Raw genomic sequence first — 20,783 nt, forward strand, 5'->3', positions numbered from 1 at the left:
TGTTGCTAATTTTTTAAGAGATGTGTATGTTTTCAGTATTTGATGCTTCATATTAACCATGGTTTGCTGGATTCATCCTTGTTTGTGAAGGAAAAAGAAAGGCAACACCATCAAATAGTAAATAAACTTTGTGAAATTTGTATCACCTTTTTAAATTCCCTGTTTTGTTTTCATGTACCTTCAGCTGTGTGTGTGAATCGTGGCCTTAAAAGTTGTCATTAATCGGCCTCCCCGGGCCCATGGATTCCTTACTGCAGAAGGCCCTCAAACAGACTGCTTCTCAGAAATGCACATTTAACACGAAATGGGCAACCACTTTGCTGGAGTAAATTGCCTCTTTCAGACTTTCCATTGGCTTCTTCCGTGTGCGCCATTAATCCCTACACAAATGCAGGGTAGGAAGTGTCAGCAACCACTAGCTCTCTCCTCCAGGTGGAGGAGCAGCGAGCTGCTAACACGCAACCCCAAACCCCCAGCAGGGGCATTTCACTCACTACCTCCTGTAACGGCTTCAAACTGAGCAGATCTCAGAAGCAGGGGTACAAACCTGGTGCTTCTCGAACACACAGATCTCCTCCTTTAAGTGGCTTCGTGTGACTCTGCCTTTATCTGGCAGGATGTGTAGACAGTCCTTAGAGTAAAGGATAACTTGGTCATTTGGGTAAACATTTTTATCTCAGTACAAAATAAAGGAGCACAGAACAGGGAGGAAATCTTTTTTTTCAAATCACAATTTTATCTCTGTTATGAAATGCTTCTTACGTCACCAGAAGCTGTCAGACAGCTTCTGAGAGGATACAAGTCTCTACGTTCATATAAGAATTCCAAATACATCTCCTACTTGTAAAAGGGAAGCAGGTCCTGGGAACAGACTCTGTGATAATCTGAAACCCTTAAGGTCAGCATTTTCCTTCCCACCAGACCAGCCAGGGCTCTGGCCACCACTGCTGCACAACCACCACCTGTGTGACAATCCAGGCAGGTGTGCACCTCTGTTAATTTCTCCCTCCAAACAGCCCTGACTATCCTGCTCTGGGTAGAGCTCACCTCAGTCAGGTTTCAGGACATAATGCGCAAACAAATTCGCGTTAAGGTAAGTAAGAAACATAAACACTGAATGAATTCCTGACATAATCAGGTGAGACTAGAAATCCTGGGAGATAAGCAGCCCCAGAAGATGGGACTCTCACTAACAGGAGCTGGAAAGCCTGGCTGCCCGGAACTTCCCTCTTGTAACGATACTCAGGACGCAGGAGACAGTAGATGAAGCCTGGGGCCCCCCAGCATGGAACTTCTCAACCTACACAGACAGATCGAAAGACTGATATATTATATATTTCTATTTAAGTATATTTTATATTCTTTATACATAATATAGTTATAGATGTAGGTATAGATATAACTATATGAGACCCCCCCCCAGAGAATCACTCACAGTAAAAGATTTGACAAGGAATAAACCCACCATGAAAACGATCTGGAAAAATTTTTTTGAAAACAAAACTCGCCCTTTTCAGCCTTGGTTCTGTGCGGAAGAAGAAGAAATCATCGCCAAGAATTTATAACTCTAAGTCACCATTTATATGGGTTCACAACCTAAATTCAAGGAACCCATGTGTCCCTACAAATCTCAAGGTGAAACCAGAATTCAAGGATATTCTTTAGTAGTGACCGTAGGAAACTGGCAGAAGCAAACCAAGTCCTCTCTGGGGGAACACAGCTTCCATCAGAGCCTCAAAGAACCCCCAGTGATCCAAGGAACATGAGTTCACCGCATAAAAGAAAAGTAACCCACACCATCAGACAAGGACTTAGTGAAGACAAGGCCAGGAGAGTACAGATTCCCAGGCAGTGGTCCTACAGGGACCTCAGCGGTAGATGCCTGTTCAGTGTGTACATATGACTAAGAGAAAGGCCAACAGTGTGACCAAGGAACAAGTAACATTTTCCAAGAGGCTTTAAACTAACCCAGTAGAGCCTCTGGAAATGAAACACATAAATTAAAAACACACTGTATGTTTCTATAGATTAAAAAACGTAATAGCTGAAAAAAAAAACAGATTACAAATGGCAGAAATCAAGATTAATGCACACAAAAATAGACCCTTAAGAAATTATTCAGAATGTAGTACAGAGTTTAAAAAAATAACAGCTGTGGATGTGAAAGTTCAGGGGTACAAGGGAGAGAGTGAGAAGGTCTGCATATGACTTCTTGAAGTCTCAGAAGATGATTTAAAAATCAGGAAGAGGCGATGCTTAAAGCTATGACGTGTGAGATCCAGATCAGGGCAGCTCAGGACGATTAGCAGAACAGCAAAGACAAGGAGAGGATCTTAGCAGCTAAAGGGTCTGAAGGGAGGGGAGCAAGAGTGGGGAGGCCAGGGCCCTGGGGGTGGGGCCCACCACCTGAGGACACCCCTGAAGACCCTTCAGGTGTTTTCACACCAGTTAGCAGAAGCACCACTCTGTCTTTTCCTGCATTGCTCACCCACCAGCCACAAGGAGGAAGAGAGAAATCCAACCACTGCATCATTAACAGAATTAAATTCATCACTAGGTCAATCAACCTAATTAATTAATTTCAATTGGAGAGCAGTTCAGTTAATCAGCTTGATCGGATTTGATAGCTGGGAATGGGATCGGCAAGCCCTAAAGGACTACGGATTTGGTTAGTTGGAAGGTGGCAGCAGTGACACTCCTGACAGAGGAGACGGGCATGTCTAATGGCCCTTGTTTCGAAAACAACTGGAAACACATTTGAGACAAGTGGCATCAGACCATCTGATTTTTGTCTCTAAGGATGAGCTCTAAACCAGCAGCATCAGCGTCACCTGGGAACTCAGAAATACAGATTTTCTGAAGTTCTGACCCCACACCAGACCTACTTCAACAGAAACTCTGGGGGTGGATGCAGCAGTCTGTGTTCTAGTAAACTCTCCAGGTGGATCTGATGCAGCTAAAATTCCAGCACCGCTGCTCTTGGGGAATTTAAACAACAGTATCAACAGCACTTGTCTGTGATCAGTGTTGCTGAGAGCGCAGGTTGTGAAGCCCCCGGCTTTGAGTTTTGTTGAGAGCTGTAAAACGTACAGGTATGAGGCCTTGGACAGCTGAGATGAGAGGAAGATGAGGGTCTGATAACTGCAGCTGCAGTTTCCTCACCTTAAAATAGGGCAGTAAGAATACAAGAGAAACCAGGCAATGTTCCTTTGGACGACCACACTTCTCCTCTTGTCAGCGAAAAGAGGTTGGAGAGAGGGCGAGAAGTTAAAAATGAGAGGTTAGGATTGAACTGAAAGGTCGCAAGGCTGAGAGAGGAACAAAGGAGACAAGATGTGGGTGGTTTGAGAAAAGCATCCGTAGAATCGCTGTTTCCCTGGGAACTCCAGGTTTTCTGATGCTCAATCTCTAAAGGAAAAGACAAATCACTTATTCTCTCCCCACCTGTGTTCTTTCTTCCTCAGCTCTTCATGTGATGGGAAAACCCAGCAACTGGTTACAATGCTGAACTGTAAAGCTTCTGTCCTGAAGCTGTGGACCAGTCTGAATCGGGAGATCAGTAACGTGGGGTGAAATTTCCAGAGTTAACTCCCTACCCTGCTTAGTCCCTACTCTCACAAAATCAATGGCAGCAAGAATCAGAAGCCTGCCCAGACCAACAGTGGATCAGCGTCAATGCATCTGCCTCTGGAAACTGCAACACAATGAACACAGACGAACACGCAGGCATTCTTTCAGAAGCAGGAGTGAAAGCCTTGGAGGGAACACCTTCCCTTACGAGGAAAAGGCTTTGACAGCCAGGCTGGTAGAAGCTGAGCTTCAAGTGTCTCTGCCTTCTGCTCTCAGAGGAAGGGAAGGGCTGGCAAGAGACAAAGGGAGACCTTGGCTGGCCGCTAATGGGGCAGGAGGATGGTCCCAGGGGGAGGATAGAGGCCACCTTGAGGAGGGGAGCCTCCTGCGTTTGCAGACACAGCAGGCAGACCTCAGACAGCCACAGGCCGGCCGTGCGACTGGATTTTGAGAGTTTATTTTACTTTGCAAAAGAGATGGAGGCTTCTTCTCACATCTGATTATAGACACAGAGTTATGTTGTTTTAAGAAAAAAATAAAATGAAATACATACTGAAAGAAAGAGGTCCATTAAAATGATGTTACTCCAAGAGAAGATTAACTCCAATGTTTAGTGGATGTTTAAGCATGTATTGGGCAATTTGGGTATGAATACTATTATCGTCAAAATATGTCTTCCTTTACTTCTTGACTTGTGAATTCTACGTATCAAAATGTATCCTAAGGAAATATTTAAGAAAACGTGTTTAAAAAATACTAGCAATAATGAATGATATTTATAACAATTTCAGTACAGTAAAAGTGCTGGAAACATCCTAAATTCACAACAAAAGGAAATGGATTAAATTAATTGTGGCATAGCTGCAAAATGGAAAACTCTTCAGCCAGTAAAATATATTTGGAAGAATGTTTATCAACATAGAAAAATATTTATAATACATGAAATGAAAAACAAACAACAAAAACAGTTATGGAGTATTTTGTCATATTGGAAAAAGTTATTACATGCACATATACATAGAAAAAGCAAGGTTATATACCCAGATGTTAACTGCAAATTTTTGCATTTAAAAATAGATTTTTATTAAACAGCTTGTTTTTTATTTGCATTTTCCAATTTCTTCTATGCTTGCATTGCTTTGTAATAAGAAACCAAAAGTCTACCTCAATTAAAAAAGATTAAGTACATTGTTTGAAAATAAGGGAAGATTGCATCTATTAAGAAAATAATCATTTCCTTTTGAAATGTAAATAAAAATCTGGTGGTTTAGTACCGGGATTCAGGGGAGAAGTAACATTTCATAATGTACGAATTTGTTTCCCTGATAGTCAGTAGGACTGCCCAAAACAGCAGTTAGGGAACCACTAAAAATGAGTACCTTTCTAGGTTCCTGCCAAAAGCATACTCAAAGGGCCCTGATTTGCCTAGTTTTCACACCTCATTAGCACTTCTTTTAAACAGAGCTTCCAACCTGGCAGGCGGGAGAGGATGTTTTCCATGGATGCCAACCACCCTCATCAACCTTTTCTCGATCCAGCCCTTCCATCCTTCCCTTGCCCTTTCCCACGGGCTGGCCTCATTCCCCTCTGACGTAATTTTGTGTGTGTCCCTGCCTTGGGGGTGGAGTGGGTATGGCAGATAGAAACCATATTCATACCTCTATAACTATACATCATCCTCTATAATAATTCCCAACTGAAAGAGCCAGGAGGTGTGAGTTTTCACAGTGTTTCAGCAGCTCTGTCCTGCCTCTTCTGGAGAAGCTTTGATGTCCTCAGGGAGCAAACCTGGTATCTTCTGTGTAGTGGAAGGCAAGTTCAGCCCTTGACATGGTAACACCAACTGGGTTAGGAGCTGACAGCAATAACCCTGTTCACGTAAGCTAGTGGGGCAGGACCATTCTGTGGTGTGACTGCAAACAGAGGCATATGACGGCCTGTACTCTTGGAAAACATCTGTGCTGTGACAGACAAAGAAAGGAGAAGGAACTATTCCAGATTAAAGGAGACCACCCAATGCCATGTCTGAGCCTGGGATGGATCTGAGGTCAGGAAGGAAATACAGCATAAAGCTCCTTTCTGGAACCACTGGCAATATTTGAAATTTGGTTCAATGCTATTTTATGAAAGTATGAAATTAAATTTCCTGAATTTGAAAATTATAGAGTTGTTATTGTAAGATACTGATTTTGTTCTTAGGAAATAAATATTGAAGTATTGGTTGGGGGGAAGACAGAGAGAGACGGGGAGAGAGAGAACATAGAAAACAAATGTGGCAAAATGTATAAGGTTGGTGAATCTGAGAGAAGAGTACTTAGTTTGCACTAGTCTTGTAACTATTCTGTAAGCTGGGAATTATTTCAAAGTAACTGTTACACTTGGTTTGTTTGTAGAAAAGTGTATCTCTTCATGAAGCGTTGAAACCTGCTGTAAACAGCGGGGGTTTGCAAGGAGGCAGAACATCCTCCAGGGTTTGGGCAGCCAATCAATGAACCACACGTACCGAGTGGCTAGAGACGGAGGACAAAGGTATAACTGAGGATTTCCAGCTGCAGGTGGAGGTTTCTACCAAGAAGAGGACCCGCTAATTTGCTCTGGGGCTCCGCTCCCACCACTGGAAACTGATTTGGTTCCTGACTACAACTTGTCTTTCTCTGTTGTTTCCATTCCCTGTCTACTTTCCTTTACTGCTCATGAATTAAGTGGGGTGAGTGCACAGGCACTACATTTCATTTGCCTCTTTTATAAGGTGGTCAATGGTACATTTTGATTGACATCAAATAGAGAGAAACTGATTCTGTGAATACATCCTCTTTCTCCACTGGTGACATGCTCATTCAACTTTTAATTTTATATTCTACTCATTTATTCTTTTACTTTAAAAAAATCTACATACCTTGACTGATGAGATTCAAGCTTTTACACGTGTCATTATAAAATGATTTTATAATATTTTTATTTATAATTTTTATAATATTTTGTATTTAGTTGTTATGTATTACAGGAACATCTTTCTTTAAATGGGGTAACGTATTCTAAACAAAGTGAATCTGTACAGTTTTCCCTTCAGGTCAGGTGCCTTGTTTCAAAGATTTCTCATTAAAAAGAAAATCAAATACCAAATAAGGTTAGAACTGTACAATTCAAGTTGTTTATTTTTGGTATCAGTTTAAGAGATTCTCAATAAAAAGGAAAAAAATAGTACTGGGGAGGGACTTCGCTGGATTACAAAGTCATGTGACTGGAGAGAGGGACAGAACCAGTTCACTGCAAACTTTTGCAAAGGTTAGACCAGTGGTTCTTCACCAGGGGCTGTCTCGCCCTAGGGACCTTTGGCTGTCACAACTGGGAGGTTACTACTGGCATCTAGTGGGTGGAGGGTAGGGTCCTTAAACATCCCACAGTGCACAGGACAGTCCCCCACTCACCCACCCCCTGCACCTCCCACCAGAATTATCCCACCCCAAAATGGCATTGTCAAGGGTGAGGGAATTGATATTTGTGTACGGGTGTGACACGGATGAGGAGGTAGAGATTGAGACACTGCAAAAAAGTGGTCCCTGCATATAGGTCAATAAGGGAAGAGCAAGGGCTGGACCCCAAATTTGCCTGCTTCAAAAACTGCTTACATGAAGCTCAGTCTAAAGCATTCCACAACCTCTCTGAACTCTTTCTTACTGTTCAAAACTCACCATTTACGACTCCCCTTTCAATCTCCACGACCTCACGTCTCCAACATAACAGCCTGTGCACCAGCCAAGTGCCCTCATCCCTGCTAACGTTAAGTCAGCGTGGCACATTACCAGTCTCTTCCTTTGCTCACTGTGTCTCACTCCATTGTCCTTTTCTCTTCCCCTGCCACCCCTCCCTCCCTCCTTCCAGGGTCCACTCACAGCAGACTCAAGGGTCAGAAGACAATGAGGAAGCGGCAAGTTCAGGAAGCACCGTCGCAGCGGCCACTTCAGACCCACACGGCGACCACTCCAGACCCACACGGCGATGCCGAGACCAGGCAGCCAGTGCCAGGCTGGGGGCTGATGCTACGGGAGGCAGCGGCACAGCCTGACACAAAAGCGCACCATCTACGTCCTGCCCATCACAGTGGTGACTCGGCTCCCAACCTGAGTCATCCCAACAAAGGAACTCAATCCTACCCAGAAGCCTAGTGAGAGTGGTCTTGGGGTGTGTGAGCTTCTGCCCACGAAGGATGTCTCCTGAGGTTGTTCAGCAACCAATCCACAGTGTTGGTCATCCTGACAAAGCTCAGTTGCTGGTGTTTTACAACTTAGGCTCTATTAAAGAGACTGTGTTAATAATGTTGACAAGTTTGCTTACGTGTCCTGAGGACCTGAGTTGTCCTGTGTGAATGCAATCTGCCAACGTAGCTGATGTCCTGTGAGCTTCATTACAATTCATCACGATTTCTGATATTATACAGATGTCCTTATGTGACCTTAGCTTGGGAACTGCGACTGAGCTTCTGCCCATGACGAACACTGACGCTTACCCATCAACGTACCCTACACCCACACAACGTCTGCATGTGTCGGCTACTTAACAATGCAAATATCCCCCCCCCTTTAAAAATTTTTATGCTTTTCTTCCTTATGGTGTGCAGTTGTGGTCCATCTCATTGATGGCTGTTGATTAGAGCATACTGGATACTGCCTGTTTGCACTAGAGGCATGTAACAATCTTTTTTATCACAATACACTGAAATGTTTTTATAGAATTGGGCTAAAATAATCATTTATTCTGAAAAGATGAAAGGTAAACGTATCAGAAGGTAAATACGCCTACTACTAAGGAGGGCTATGTATATAACTATTACCATCATGTAGGTATTTTTAATGTAGCATGCTACTTTTCAAATGAATTAAGATGTACTAGACACCAAAAGTCATGAAATATTTTCTCTGCTTTATGTATTTTCTGCTACTTGAATCTGGACCTCAAACTTAATATTAATCTTGGAGCACAAACAACAACTCCTACAAATCTACCTGCATTTAATTAAATGTCAGAGGAAATCTAAATGTCTACTGTTAAAACTGATATTAAAATCTATCAATGATATTAAATTCACTAGTACCAAATTATGGCCTTATCACACACTGTATAAGTTGTCAAATTTGGGAGTATCTTGCTAGATGTTTTATCCATTTTTTAAGTACATACACATTTTATCCACAGCTATTTAGCTGGATGCTTCCTCCATGGCACATGTAGTCAGATATTACACTGTCTAATTTTTATGAATAATCTTTAATGATAAGAGATACTAGAAAAGAATAAACAAGCCACGTATTATAATAAAAAAGTGATTATACCTTTATTTACAAGCACTCAATGTGCTTTAATTGAAGCAAACTATGCTGATGTGGCAAAATGAACAGGCAAAAAAAAAGAACTGACTGTGTTTGGGGCTAAATTCAGCTGAGCTGGTTAGAACAAGAGGGTCACGAAGCTGCCCCCCTGCCCAGGCTCCTGGCCTTGATTCCATTCATTCACAGGTTGTACACTCTTAGTTATTCTAAATATCTAAATATTCTAAAGATCTGTAGGCTTATGACTAACGGCTTGGTCTGCTGACTATGTATGTGCAACGGAAAACCCTACTAACACTTCAAAGTGATGAATCACCAAGGTCAGCCTCACACAGACAGGGCATCAAGAGCTCAATGAGAAGACCTGCCATCACTTCCAGTATACAAATGCGGGTTATGCTGTACAAAGTCTTTGCCCTTCCTGGTGTACCTTGAACTTGCCAAGGACTTAATGCCTCAGGGCCTTTGCACATTCTGTCCCCTCTTCCTGGAACATTCTTCCTCCACTGATGTGCACAGCTGGCCCCTTAGTTCATTCAGGTCTCTCCTCTAATGTCACCTTAATAATGTAGTCTTTGCCGACCACTGGCAATCCCCATGTGCAGCTTTATTTTACTACAGAGCACTGAAGACTACCTGATACACTGTATCTTTCCTTGTTCATTTTCTGTCCCTTCCCCCGCTCCCTGCACTGGACTATAAACTCTCTGAGGGCAGCGGATTTATCTGTTTTGTTCACTGCTGTATTCCCAGAACAGTGTGGTACACAGTTAGAACTCAATAAACATTCACTGAAGGGATAAATTAACACCACTGAAGACTGAAGTCCCCTGTATTTTAACTACATAAAATCAATAATTAGCACTCTTGGCACTATTAGTAACACTCAAGTTCGATTAAAACCCAATAAAAGCCACTTAAAAATGCTTTCTATCAGAAAACAACACTTCATTAAGACACATTCATCAATGGAAAGCTTCACTTCTCCACACATGTACTTTATCAACTGAAAACACTGTTAAGTCATATATTTCAAAGTTTAAGAATATATATTTAAATTATCCTCCTTATTCAGATGTTGTCTCACATAGATATAAGGGAGCTACATTAGAAATGATTTAAAAAGAGTGAGGTGTAGTGATTCTGGTCCTTCCTCTATTTGACCCTGGCCTGTAACGGCCAGCTCGCCACCATCTCCAAGGCAGTGACTGGCAGAAGCCCAGCTGGAAGAATAAAGACCCCAGTTGAGTGTCTGGCCACACCTCACTGGTGTCCCACGAGGGTCCTGAAAATACTTGTCTCTAAGGAGTAACACATGTTTAATAACCAACACATATTTCATAGATGTGATTATATATTTCTTTGCATTCTCATACCCAGAAATGACAGTCTCAGTCCTGACAGCATCAGTGTTAAAAATCAACACTTGCTCTCATGTCTGAAACTGACAGTTTCATTTCACCCATGAGAGGCTACAGTTGTCATATAAAAAGTATGATTTGAAATTGGATTATTGATGTGAAAAGTCAAACCACCACACTGAGTACACAGCATCCAGTTAGGCAGAAATCGCTATAATTATGTCTCATTTGTGTTAGACTGGTGGGTGTTTGCAGGAAACAATGTTACCAGCCACTCAGGTTTCTCTTTATACCAGGAGCCACTCAGGTACACATACACACACACATCACTGAACACAGCATAGTTCTCAAGGATATTTTAGTACTTACTGGCTTGACTGAACTGTGTACGGTACTTTGTAGGGACTGATTGAAAATAACATTGTTAGCCAGAATTTAGATATAATAAAAATATAAAGCTTTATGAAATTATGTAAGAACTTATGATGGAGCTTGGAAAGATAAATATTTGGTGTCCGGCTGACATTTTTTTGTCTTAGACCAAGTGCAAATGTCAGTTGTGTGTGTGGGTGTATGAACGCATTTATGTTTAGGGGGAAAAATACAGAAAATGGTACACAGTATTCAAAAAATCAAGAAAAAGCAAAAGTCTAAATCTGAAAGGCTAAGAGAAATTAAATTAAAAAATAGGAACTAGCCATGTATATATGGAGAGTTTAGGAGAGGAATTAAATTTCTGCATAAACTCAGAGAACCCGCACATCATTTTCAAAATGAGTTGGCCTTTCTTTTGCTAGGTATGAGAGACTGAGGAAACTTGGTCAAAACTGGCTGAGTCTCAGGTCAGAGCAGAGGGGGCTCTGGGCATCTCTGCAGGAGACAGAACTCCAGGCCTGGAGCCAACCTGAACAGACTCAACAAACGTCGTCCCCACTGGGTCTACCAATTAGCCCAGTGCTGTCATGGGGGCCAGAATCCATAGGGCCCCACTAGATGCCTCATCACCTGCTTCCCACCCACCCACTGGACCAGGAGACAGGCACCAGCCTCCACACAGTCCAGCCCTGAGCACCCTGTCTGGCATTTGCTGCCATGTTGGTCTTGATGCTTCTCTGGAACAAAATGCCATGTGTGTGAGGGGCGATACAGCAAAAGCTCTCTTATCTTCTCATTTTTCTTTAATTGAAACAATCAGTTAAAGAGGGAAAGTATTTTTTTAAAGTGCCTGTGCATCTTTTTACCCGTTTTTTTAATTCCAAACATGAAGATGTACACTGATTTTCCAAACTTCAGCTCTAGAGCTAGCAAACTTTCTTTTGAGCACAGGTCCACAGGCAACACAGTTTTTGCAAAACCAATTCATCAATGACCATCTAAAATTTTCAGTTTTTAGTGACTATAAAGTGAAGTGAGAACTGAAGACCCCTGAAGGCTACCTGAATGCACAACCCTTCTATTCTTTAAAAAGTGTTTTCCCCCACAATTTTTTGCAGTCATCTTGCCTACAGTTAATTTGGCAGTAATTTTCATTTTTAGCTATTTTTCTATGGACAGAATAACCCCCTTTTTAAAACCTCATATATCACTGGTTTATCTGAGATTTTATTAAATTACATAATTATGATGACAAGTGACACTGACAGAAATAGTTCTGGCACAAATGCAAAACCAGGTTCTGGACGAGTCCACACCATAGCTGCTGAGAAGCCCAGCCCCACGACGTACTAGGAGGGACCTAGTTCCTCCCCTAGTAGCGACCATTCAGCCAGCCAGGTGCCTCCAGCAAGAAGCATTAAAGGAGCCAGTTAATCCTGCAAGTGAAGTGGATCTTGTGGAAGCACACACCACACACAAACACTTCTCCTGCATATATGCCCATTCTAAATCATTTATAACTTAGCATAGACTTGCAATCAGGCAGTTAGGTATTATGTAAAAAAACAAGAGAGGGTGGGTAAAAAGCACAAAAGAAGACAAAGTCTTCAACCATTTTTAAGACTGAACCAAGAGAGACTCATGGCAGATGCACCATACTTCATTTCACAAGAGAACAGACAGGCATAATCTTCTCTCTGTGAGGCCAGGAACAAGAGGAAGGACCAGGTGTCACAAAGCGCTCTCAAATTTATTCCACAAATCCCAGAATCCCTTTCCCTGCAAAGGGTTGGTGAAATAGCTTTTATTTCACCACTAAAACTAAAATTTAAATTGGAAATCCCCGTGGGAAATATGAACGTGAGCTATTTCAACCCATGTCCAGATCCCCCTGGCATGCCCAAAGCTGCTCCCAGAAGACTGTGGGGTGGGTAGACTCAGTACAGAGAGGGGGAGAAGGTCTCCTGAGGAAGGTGATGTCTGAGCACAAGGGGAATGTTTCCTCCCACAGTTAAGAGGGGGCTGCTGCAGGAGAGAACATGGGGGCACCACTGAGAACAGGAAGGGAAACAGAAAAGCCAAAGTGAGTGCCCTCAACCCAAAACATTCCCCCAGCTGGCCAAGAATCATAAGGCTTCAGGCACAAAGGTATAACACTACTTTCTCAGAAAACCTTTCTAAGCAGCAGCTTTTCATTTTACGGGTGATCCGTGCTCTTCCATGCTATTTTTCCTCTCTGTGGATGACATACACAACGACTGAGATCTCCATGAGAGTAAAAGGCAGTCTTTGGTGGAGAAAAATCTGCACTGGGAGCGTTTACTAGGCAACGGTGAAAGCTTCAGTCTCCTAATCCCCCAAAATAATCTTATATGCTCAAGCAGGAGCAGTGGGCAGAGAGCTTGCATTGCTCCATGGAGCCTTTTTTCTCTCCTTTCTTCGTTGCTGGTACAGCTCTTTTTTTATAAGAAGGACTTTAAGCATTGGAGACTGACTTTACCAGCCAGCTGGCAATGCTTAGGTGTGGGTGTATGACCTAATCATGGCCAATAAGACATGGGGGAAAGCCTGTGGGGCATTTCTGAGAAAGACATTCCCCTGGACAAGTCCCCACCCCTCTCTTACTGCATTTGGGCATTCATTGCCCTGGGAAAACAAGGACAGTCAGAAGACAGCTATAAGCTTAGCAGACAGGCTAAACTAGACAGGCCTATGAGTGGAAGCACAGAAGCCATATAAGCGCCTCACGCACTTTACCCCCAAGAGCATATCTGTAACTATCCTAATATTTAGAGTTAATCCTAAAACTGCACATCACAAGGACACGTATAAATGTGAGCAGCACCGTAATGAGGGCCCTGTGTGAGCAAAGGAGAGTGGTCAGTAGGAGGAAAACCAAAAACATAAAACACAATCAATTAACTTGAACAACGTGTACTCACACCAACTCTGCCCCAGATGCAGTGTGAACACAAATAAGCACTGCCCCGCCCGCAAAGAGCCCAGGTCACACCTGGGGGTGTAGGGAGGACACAAAAGAAAATGATTAAAATTGCAGGTAATACACGTGCTGGCAGGTTCATATAGAGAGAGGGTTAGAGGATTCTGGAGGAATGTGGAAGGATCCTACCATTACAGCAATGTGTAATATTTAGGTTAGGAAAAACAAGCTTTATGTCGCAAAAACCCTTGAGGGCATCACTTATTATCACCCCATATTAAAAGTCCCCATGTTGAGGGCTTCCCTGGTGGCGCAGTGGTTGAGAATCTGCCTGCTAATGCAGGGGACACGGGTTCGAGCCCTGATCTGGGAGGATCCCACATGCCGCGGAGCAACTAGGCCTGTGAGCCACAACTACTGAGCCTGCGCGTCTGGAGCCTATGCTCCGCAACAAGAGAGGCCGCGACAGTAAGAGGCCCGCGCACCGCGATGAAGAGTGGCCCCCGCTTGCCACAACTAGAGATAGCCCTCGCACAGAAATGAAGACCCAACACAGCAAAAATAAATATATAAATTAATAAACTCCTACTCCCAACATCTTAAAAAAAAAAAGTCCCCATGTTGAAAAAACATATATATACTGTCTAGAAATACTGCAGAGAAAATATATTTTTGCTTTTCTGCAATTAAAATTTATGGATTAAAACATTTTCTGACAATTTAAAATAAATTTTAAAAACTAAATTTGGTGAATACTGGCTAAGTGTGTTAATTTTTAGACTAACTTTTTCCACTCTTTAGAACTTCTAGCCTTGAGGTCAAGGTGACATTTTTGTTTCAAATATTGCCAAGAATTTGAGCTACATACTTTTGCTGACAAGAGCAGAAATTTTGTGGAGTATGGTGTATGCGATGTGGTTATTTTTCTTGCCTCAGAAAGAAATTTTTTCTGTGTATGAGGCTGCTTATTCTGTGATCTTTTGTGCTGATAATCTGATCAAAATATATTTAATGAGTAAAATAAAGGTATGCTGCTATTACAGTATGGTTTAAATGCTTTATGCCATATTTAGTTAAAAATGAGGCAAATAGGGCTTCCCTGGTGGCGCAGTGGTTGAGAGTCCGCCTGCCGATGCAGGGGACACGGGTTCGTGCCCCGATCCCGGAGGATCCCACGTGCCGCGGAGCGGCTGGGCCCGCGAGCCATGGCCGCGGAGCCTGTGTGTCCGGAGCCTGTGCTCTGCAACGGGGGAGGCCACAGCAGTGAGAGGCCCGCGTACAGCAAAAAAAAAAAAAAAAAAAAAAAAAAAAAAAAAAAAAATGAGGCAAATAAGACATTACATATTATGATTTTAAAAAGAGTAATGTATTTTCTGTCAATACTTTATATAATGAAACAGATTCTTTTTATATACATTATGTAAACCTATATGATTTTAAAGTAATGCTGGATTTGGTAAAGGGTTATAGAAAGTACCATAATGCATACTCCTGAACATATATGCAGATATAATAGGGGGGAAATACTAAAATACCACTTACTTAGTTTTGTCAGTGTTTTACCTTAATCTTAGTGTCTTTATTGTGAATGAGGAGATAATAGGTAATAAAAAAGACATGTCTGTAAAATGTGTACTAGAATATCACTGTTCAAATTTGGAAGCATTTGTGTTCCATTATGAATAATCATTTGATGAAGAGGAATTAATTAGCATTTGAATATATTGAAAATCAGACATCAGAAACAGGTCAGCCTCTTGAACACCCCAGAGAAGCCTGGTGGAAAAGATTTCTCTGTTTATATAAAGTTCAAGTCCAGAACACAAACGCAGGGCAAGGAGCTTTCAGCTATAAAATCATGAATCTAGCAGATATACCCTTACTGAAAGGCTGAGTTGGTGCTGGCCTGGGGCTGGTACTTCAGTGACCACAATACACAGTGCCTGCCTCCTTGAAGTTCATAATCTACTGGAGAGTGATGGGTGACACCCAAATAAACAAGATATAATTTGCCAGATCCTGATAAGTGCTATGGAAAAATAAATCTGGGTACAGAGGACAGGGAATTTGCAGGGTAGGGCTGGAGCTGCCATGTTACGTAGATGGTCACGTAATTCCTGATAACGAAGGCTGGGCCTATCCCATGCCAGTGGCCGAGTTAAACCCTAGTGTTTTGCAGACGTCTCCAGCTGTTTTCAGGAAGACTCACTCACCACCTGGACATTACGATGCCCCTGTTGGCTTGCTAGCCAGCAGGATGACGTGCTCCTTTGCGTGAGGATGCTGAGGGGGCTGGAGCCAGGCGGGCATCGCCGTGGGGCCAAGTCAGAGACCCTCTCTTCTGGGCCTAAGCCTCCCACAGTCCAGAGCAACCATTCGGAAAAGAGAAGCAGCGGCAAATTCCGGATCTGATGGCACCTCCTCAAACTGGCACTAAGTATGATTACTTTTAGAGAAAATGCTTAAAGGTTTAAGTTTTTTGCTTCTTTCTTTTCTTCTTCTCATATTTTCACCTTCTTGGAGTCTAGTGTTGCTTCTTTGTCTCATTTTGTTTTATTCTTATGTAAAAATATTGAAATCTATATCATATGAGCCTGTGTAAAGTAAATAAATAAATCTTGGGGGGGGGGGAAAGAAAAAGATATAATTAAGTAAAATAAGCATAAGTCTGCCACAGGCTAGAATAAAACCATTCAGCATTTGTGTACTGAGAGGAAAAGCTGGCCTTCAGGCTTTTACAACACTTTCTGAAGATGTGATTTTATAAGAACAGACAATTCTAACCCTAGTGTTTGACTACCAAAACGTAAATGTAATTTGTGTAGGAAGCTCCTGCTTCGGGCATATTAGTCCCATTATGCCTTAGGATATTTAACTAACAAAAGAAGGGAAAAGAAGTTTAAGTAGGTCAAATAAACATAGCAGCCCACTTTCTGGTGCTACACTATTATTGTGATTATCGTGTGGGTGTTTGCTTTCCTGTTATAAACCTCATCTTTTCCACTTGGCCTTGCAAACGTGTATTCTGGGCTGCAGGCGACCCCTTCTTGCAGTAATGTGCCCTGAGGTCGCTTGAATGTAACCCAGTTTCCAAACTGGTCTAGCTGCTGGCAGGTGATAACATCACCAACTACACTGTGGTCGTATTTTCATTCACTGACTTTTTCTCTTACACTCTCACTCACAATGGTTGCATTAAAATTGATTATAAACGGCAAAATCATTCACATCCAGGAAAGGTCTACACAAGACTAAATATTTGTATGACCAACAATTTTTTAAAAACTAACATATTTGAGAATATTTAGGTAACTATTTAAACACTTCACTTGTGATAACCTTTTATAAACAAAGAGTGAGGTCCTTCTGGAAACTGGATACTCCCTTCAATATTAATTTGGAAAGCAGGCATATTAACTGGGATCTTACAGGCGCAGAATTTTAATGCCAAGTCCTTATAAAACAGATGCAGCTTAAATCCACTTGCGAGCAAAAAAAAACCAGTTTGGAACATCAAGAAGAGACTGAAAGAACAGTGAAGAGTGAGAAGGAGGGGTTTTAAGGAGAAATGTTATTTTGGCTCAGAGCTCACATTTGCCCTTTTCTCACTGATACCAAATCTGTGTCCTCTTTTCAAAGGATACAACTGACCCTCCGGCACTTGGCACATTTAACACATCCCCATTCCCTTCTCTCCTTCCTTGAAGTTTTTGATATGATTTTCCGGCATCCCATCTTATTCTTCTCTGCATCTCATCCTTTCTCTTGGTTCCTTGGCCCTCCCTGGATAATATAATTCACGCACATACCACCTGTGCAGGTGTTATTTGAGATGATGTGACCACAGCCCCCAATCTCTCCTCTCCACCTCTGCACTCCCTCTGAGCCACACGTTTCTGGCTACCTACAAAAACACTGTGTTATGCAACAAAAGGATATTAAAAATTGTCCAAACTTCTATTTCACTTTAAGAAACAAGTTGTATAATAACAATAGTAATAATACTTTGGCTGAATGGGATTAAGAACTACAAATACTGTTAACATTTTTCCTATGTATACATCATAAAACACATGAAAACATTTTTGGGCTCACAAATGGATATGCACTATGTTCTCTGAAAAGGCTCTTTAGAAGTTTAAATGAATAAATAAGAAAACATCAGAGTGGAATTAAAAATGAAATGCTTAATGCAAAATGGCCCCCTAGAAGAGTATTATATTCTTAAAAGGTACCACAAAGATATACTAAGTCTACTTACGACATCTTAAAATATTTTGAATAGTTTATCCTACTAGGTAGAATAAACTCTAATTTTATGAGCCTGGTTCACTGTCATTCAATACACTGAAAAGCATGTTGGATATAAAATAGCACAGTCTTAACAGAAAAACAAATACCGTATGCTAACACATATATATGGAATCTAAAAAAAAAAAAAAAAAAGTGGTCTGAAGAACCTAGGGGCAGGACAGGAATAAAGACGCAGAAGTAGAGAATGGACTTGAGGACATGGGGAGGGGGAAGGGTAAGCTGGGACAAAGTGAGAGAGTGGCATGGACATATATACACTACCAAATGGAAAACAGCTAGCTAGTGGGAAGCAGCCACATAGCACAGGGAGATCAGCTCAGTGCTTTGCGTTCACCTAGAGGGGTGGGATAGGGAGGGTGGGAGGGAGACGCAAGAGGGAGGGGATATGGGGATATATGTATACGTATAGCTGATTCAGTTTGTTATACAGCAGAAACTAACACTGTAAAGCAATTATACTCCAATAAAGATATTGAAAATTAAATTAAGTTAAAAAATAGCACAGTCTTTTTAAAACGGTAAGTTCCATGAGTACTTTGTAAAAATCACCCATTCATTTAATATATTTACTGAGCATTTAATAAGGACAGAAACATCTTTAAACACCAAAGAAACTGGCTTCAAATCGTGGATTTAGGAAATTGCCAGGCACAGGAAGAGAATTTCAAGTGGGTGATGTTTTGATAACCCCTCCAGTGGGTCATCTACCTCAACCCCTAATGCAGCCACTTACGCGTTTATAACCAAAAATTGAGGTCCTACCCGATGTCAGGCACAGGGGCATGTGGTGAAAGTGCAGTGGGAGATTTGCTCATGGAAGGACTTATGGTCACAACAGCAGGGCTCCGAGGTAGAGGACAGAGTGGTGGGGAGCTGGGGGACACCACGGAGGTGCTGTTAGGGACACTGAGCCCCCCAGAGTGCTGACGGTGTGGGCAGAGCAGGAGCTGCCAGGTTGGAGGTGCATCCTGTTCTAAGGCCCTGAGGCTAGAGAAAGTCAGGACCATTTAAAAAGCACCAGAGAAACTTTTTATATGCTGTTTTTAGGAATTGTAACAAATCATCTTGATGTGACGAGAATGACACTATTTAACAAACTTCAATAGGAATAGGTCACCTGGGGATGCTAACGTGTAGAAAGACAGTACAAACCATAAACAAAATTTCCTTTACACTCATTCGGGGTTTTCTTTGGAAATTTTCCTTCTTTACCCCTGCTGCTTCCTTCCTTCCTTCTCCCTCCCTCCCTTTCTCTTTCTTTCTTTCTTTCTTTCTGTCTGTCTGTTGGGGAGAAACAATATTCAATTGTTAACTAATGGTAAATATATCATACACATCATAAACTGTATAAAGAGAAATTTTGGATTAGGAACAAGAATAATGACTCTTTCACTTTGGAATACCCAGATCAAAAGTAACACAGAGCCAGCACAAAGGCATGTAATCGTGATTATTACAACACAAACAACCTTTTTGTTATTAAAATAAAAGGGGGGCTCAAAACCTTTAGTAGGTTATCTCCCTCACAATATTACACCAAAACCAATTTCTTTTTAAGCTTAGTTCGAAGATGACATTTATTTAATTAAAAACAAATGGTAATATGTGAAATACTGGAGTGGAATGAATTTTTGTCCTATCGATGACTGCATTTCAGTGTATGAAAGGTTGACCTTTTTCATAGATTTACTGCAATAACTATCTAATTTACATAAATTTCCTTAGAAACAACTGCTCTGTTTATGTTTACATCATTCTGATCTTAAAAGTGAATTTCAGTAATGTTTAAATGAGCATGTTTTCATTATAGCTTTTTTTAAGAAAAAAATGAAAGCTTTTCAACAAATTTATTTGAATTCTTGCCTATAACTTTAAGGATTTCCTGCCAATTCTTGGGGTATTGTTTCGTATGCCACTTGTTTTGCTCTTTGAATTAATAATTCCATTCTAGATCTATGAAATGATGCATATTAAAAGCATAAACTTCATATGGTGATAACCTAATATTAATAGTGTATTCTCTTAATTTTAGGTCTTTAGAACATTGTTACTAAATTGAACATGGAGTGGTTACATCTACTTTAAATTCGTCTAGTTTCCTAAATGCTAATACAAGTATTTAAGAACAATTTACATAAATTGCACATAAATTCTTGAAATAAACTGTAACTTGTTCCAGGAACTCAATGCTAAAAGCAAACTGCTTCCTGTTGCGTGTCAGGGAGGCTCAGGGAAACAACATCATTTCTATTTTGAGAAAAAACGGGTAATGCAGACTGTTAGAGAGATGCTCCCCTTCACTGATTAATGATGTCAGTGCTGGGACAAAAATAATATGATATTGGGCTCTGGTTACCTACTCACTGCCCCGACAATTTTTTTTTTTTTTTACTTGGGACACAGGTAAGTTGCCTCAGTATTTGGAATCCTTCTATGGTTATCTGAAACTCCGTTTAGTTTTCAAATCTTTGAAACACACAGTTAGCAGGTATTCTCTTTACCAACCACCCCTGGGTAACCGTATTTTCCCTTCTTTGTAAAGAAGAATAAATCATGAAACAGTCCCTTTGGGATCTCCCACGGTAGGAAAAAGGCAGTGCTGACGTGGTAAAGCGGGTAACAGGAAAAACAGTGCTTTTTTTTTTTTTTTAACAGTGTGGGCTTTTCAAACAAGTGCAAATAACTGCAAACTTTATTAGATTAATCCTCTTAACATCCTTATGAAAAAGTATCAGTAAATATCTTGAGTTCCCAATATGCAGTAGAACTAGGGAGTAAAATCACACGGTATAAAATAACATTCCCAGATGGGCCATAAAACGTTAACTTCTTTAGAGAAACTATGTCATATGAATCTAAAATATGAAAATAAAATTTCCAAGTAGGAGCCTGTCT

The 20,783-nt window shown here is 41.3% G+C and overlaps 1 protein-coding gene across 1 annotated transcript in view; it reads right to left on the bottom strand.

Annotated features, from left to right (window-relative positions):
* Positions 1-20,783, bottom strand: part of CSMD1 (CUB and Sushi multiple domains 1) — a gene marked incomplete at its 3' end in the record, with an annotated part of 1,679,169 nt that overhangs the window by 527,398 nt on the left and 1,130,988 nt on the right. The window contains exons 7-11 of the mRNA XM_079726547.1: positions 18,651-18,875; positions 15,788-16,007; positions 3,091-3,162; positions 2,886-2,978; positions 1,191-1,300 (exon numbers count right to left, since the gene is read on the bottom strand). Of these exons, the coding sequence (XP_079582673.1) occupies positions 1,191-1,300; positions 2,886-2,978; positions 3,091-3,162; positions 15,788-16,007; positions 18,651-18,875 (720 nt within the window). The remainder of the gene's footprint in view (positions 1-1,190; positions 1,301-2,885; positions 2,979-3,090; positions 3,163-15,787; positions 16,008-18,650; positions 18,876-20,783) is intronic.

The sequence above is a fragment of the Hyperoodon ampullatus genome (assembly GCF_949752795.1).
Source record: "Hyperoodon ampullatus genome assembly, chromosome: 20".
NCBI classification, from domain to species: domain Eukaryota; kingdom Metazoa; phylum Chordata; class Mammalia; order Artiodactyla; family Ziphiidae; genus Hyperoodon; species Hyperoodon ampullatus.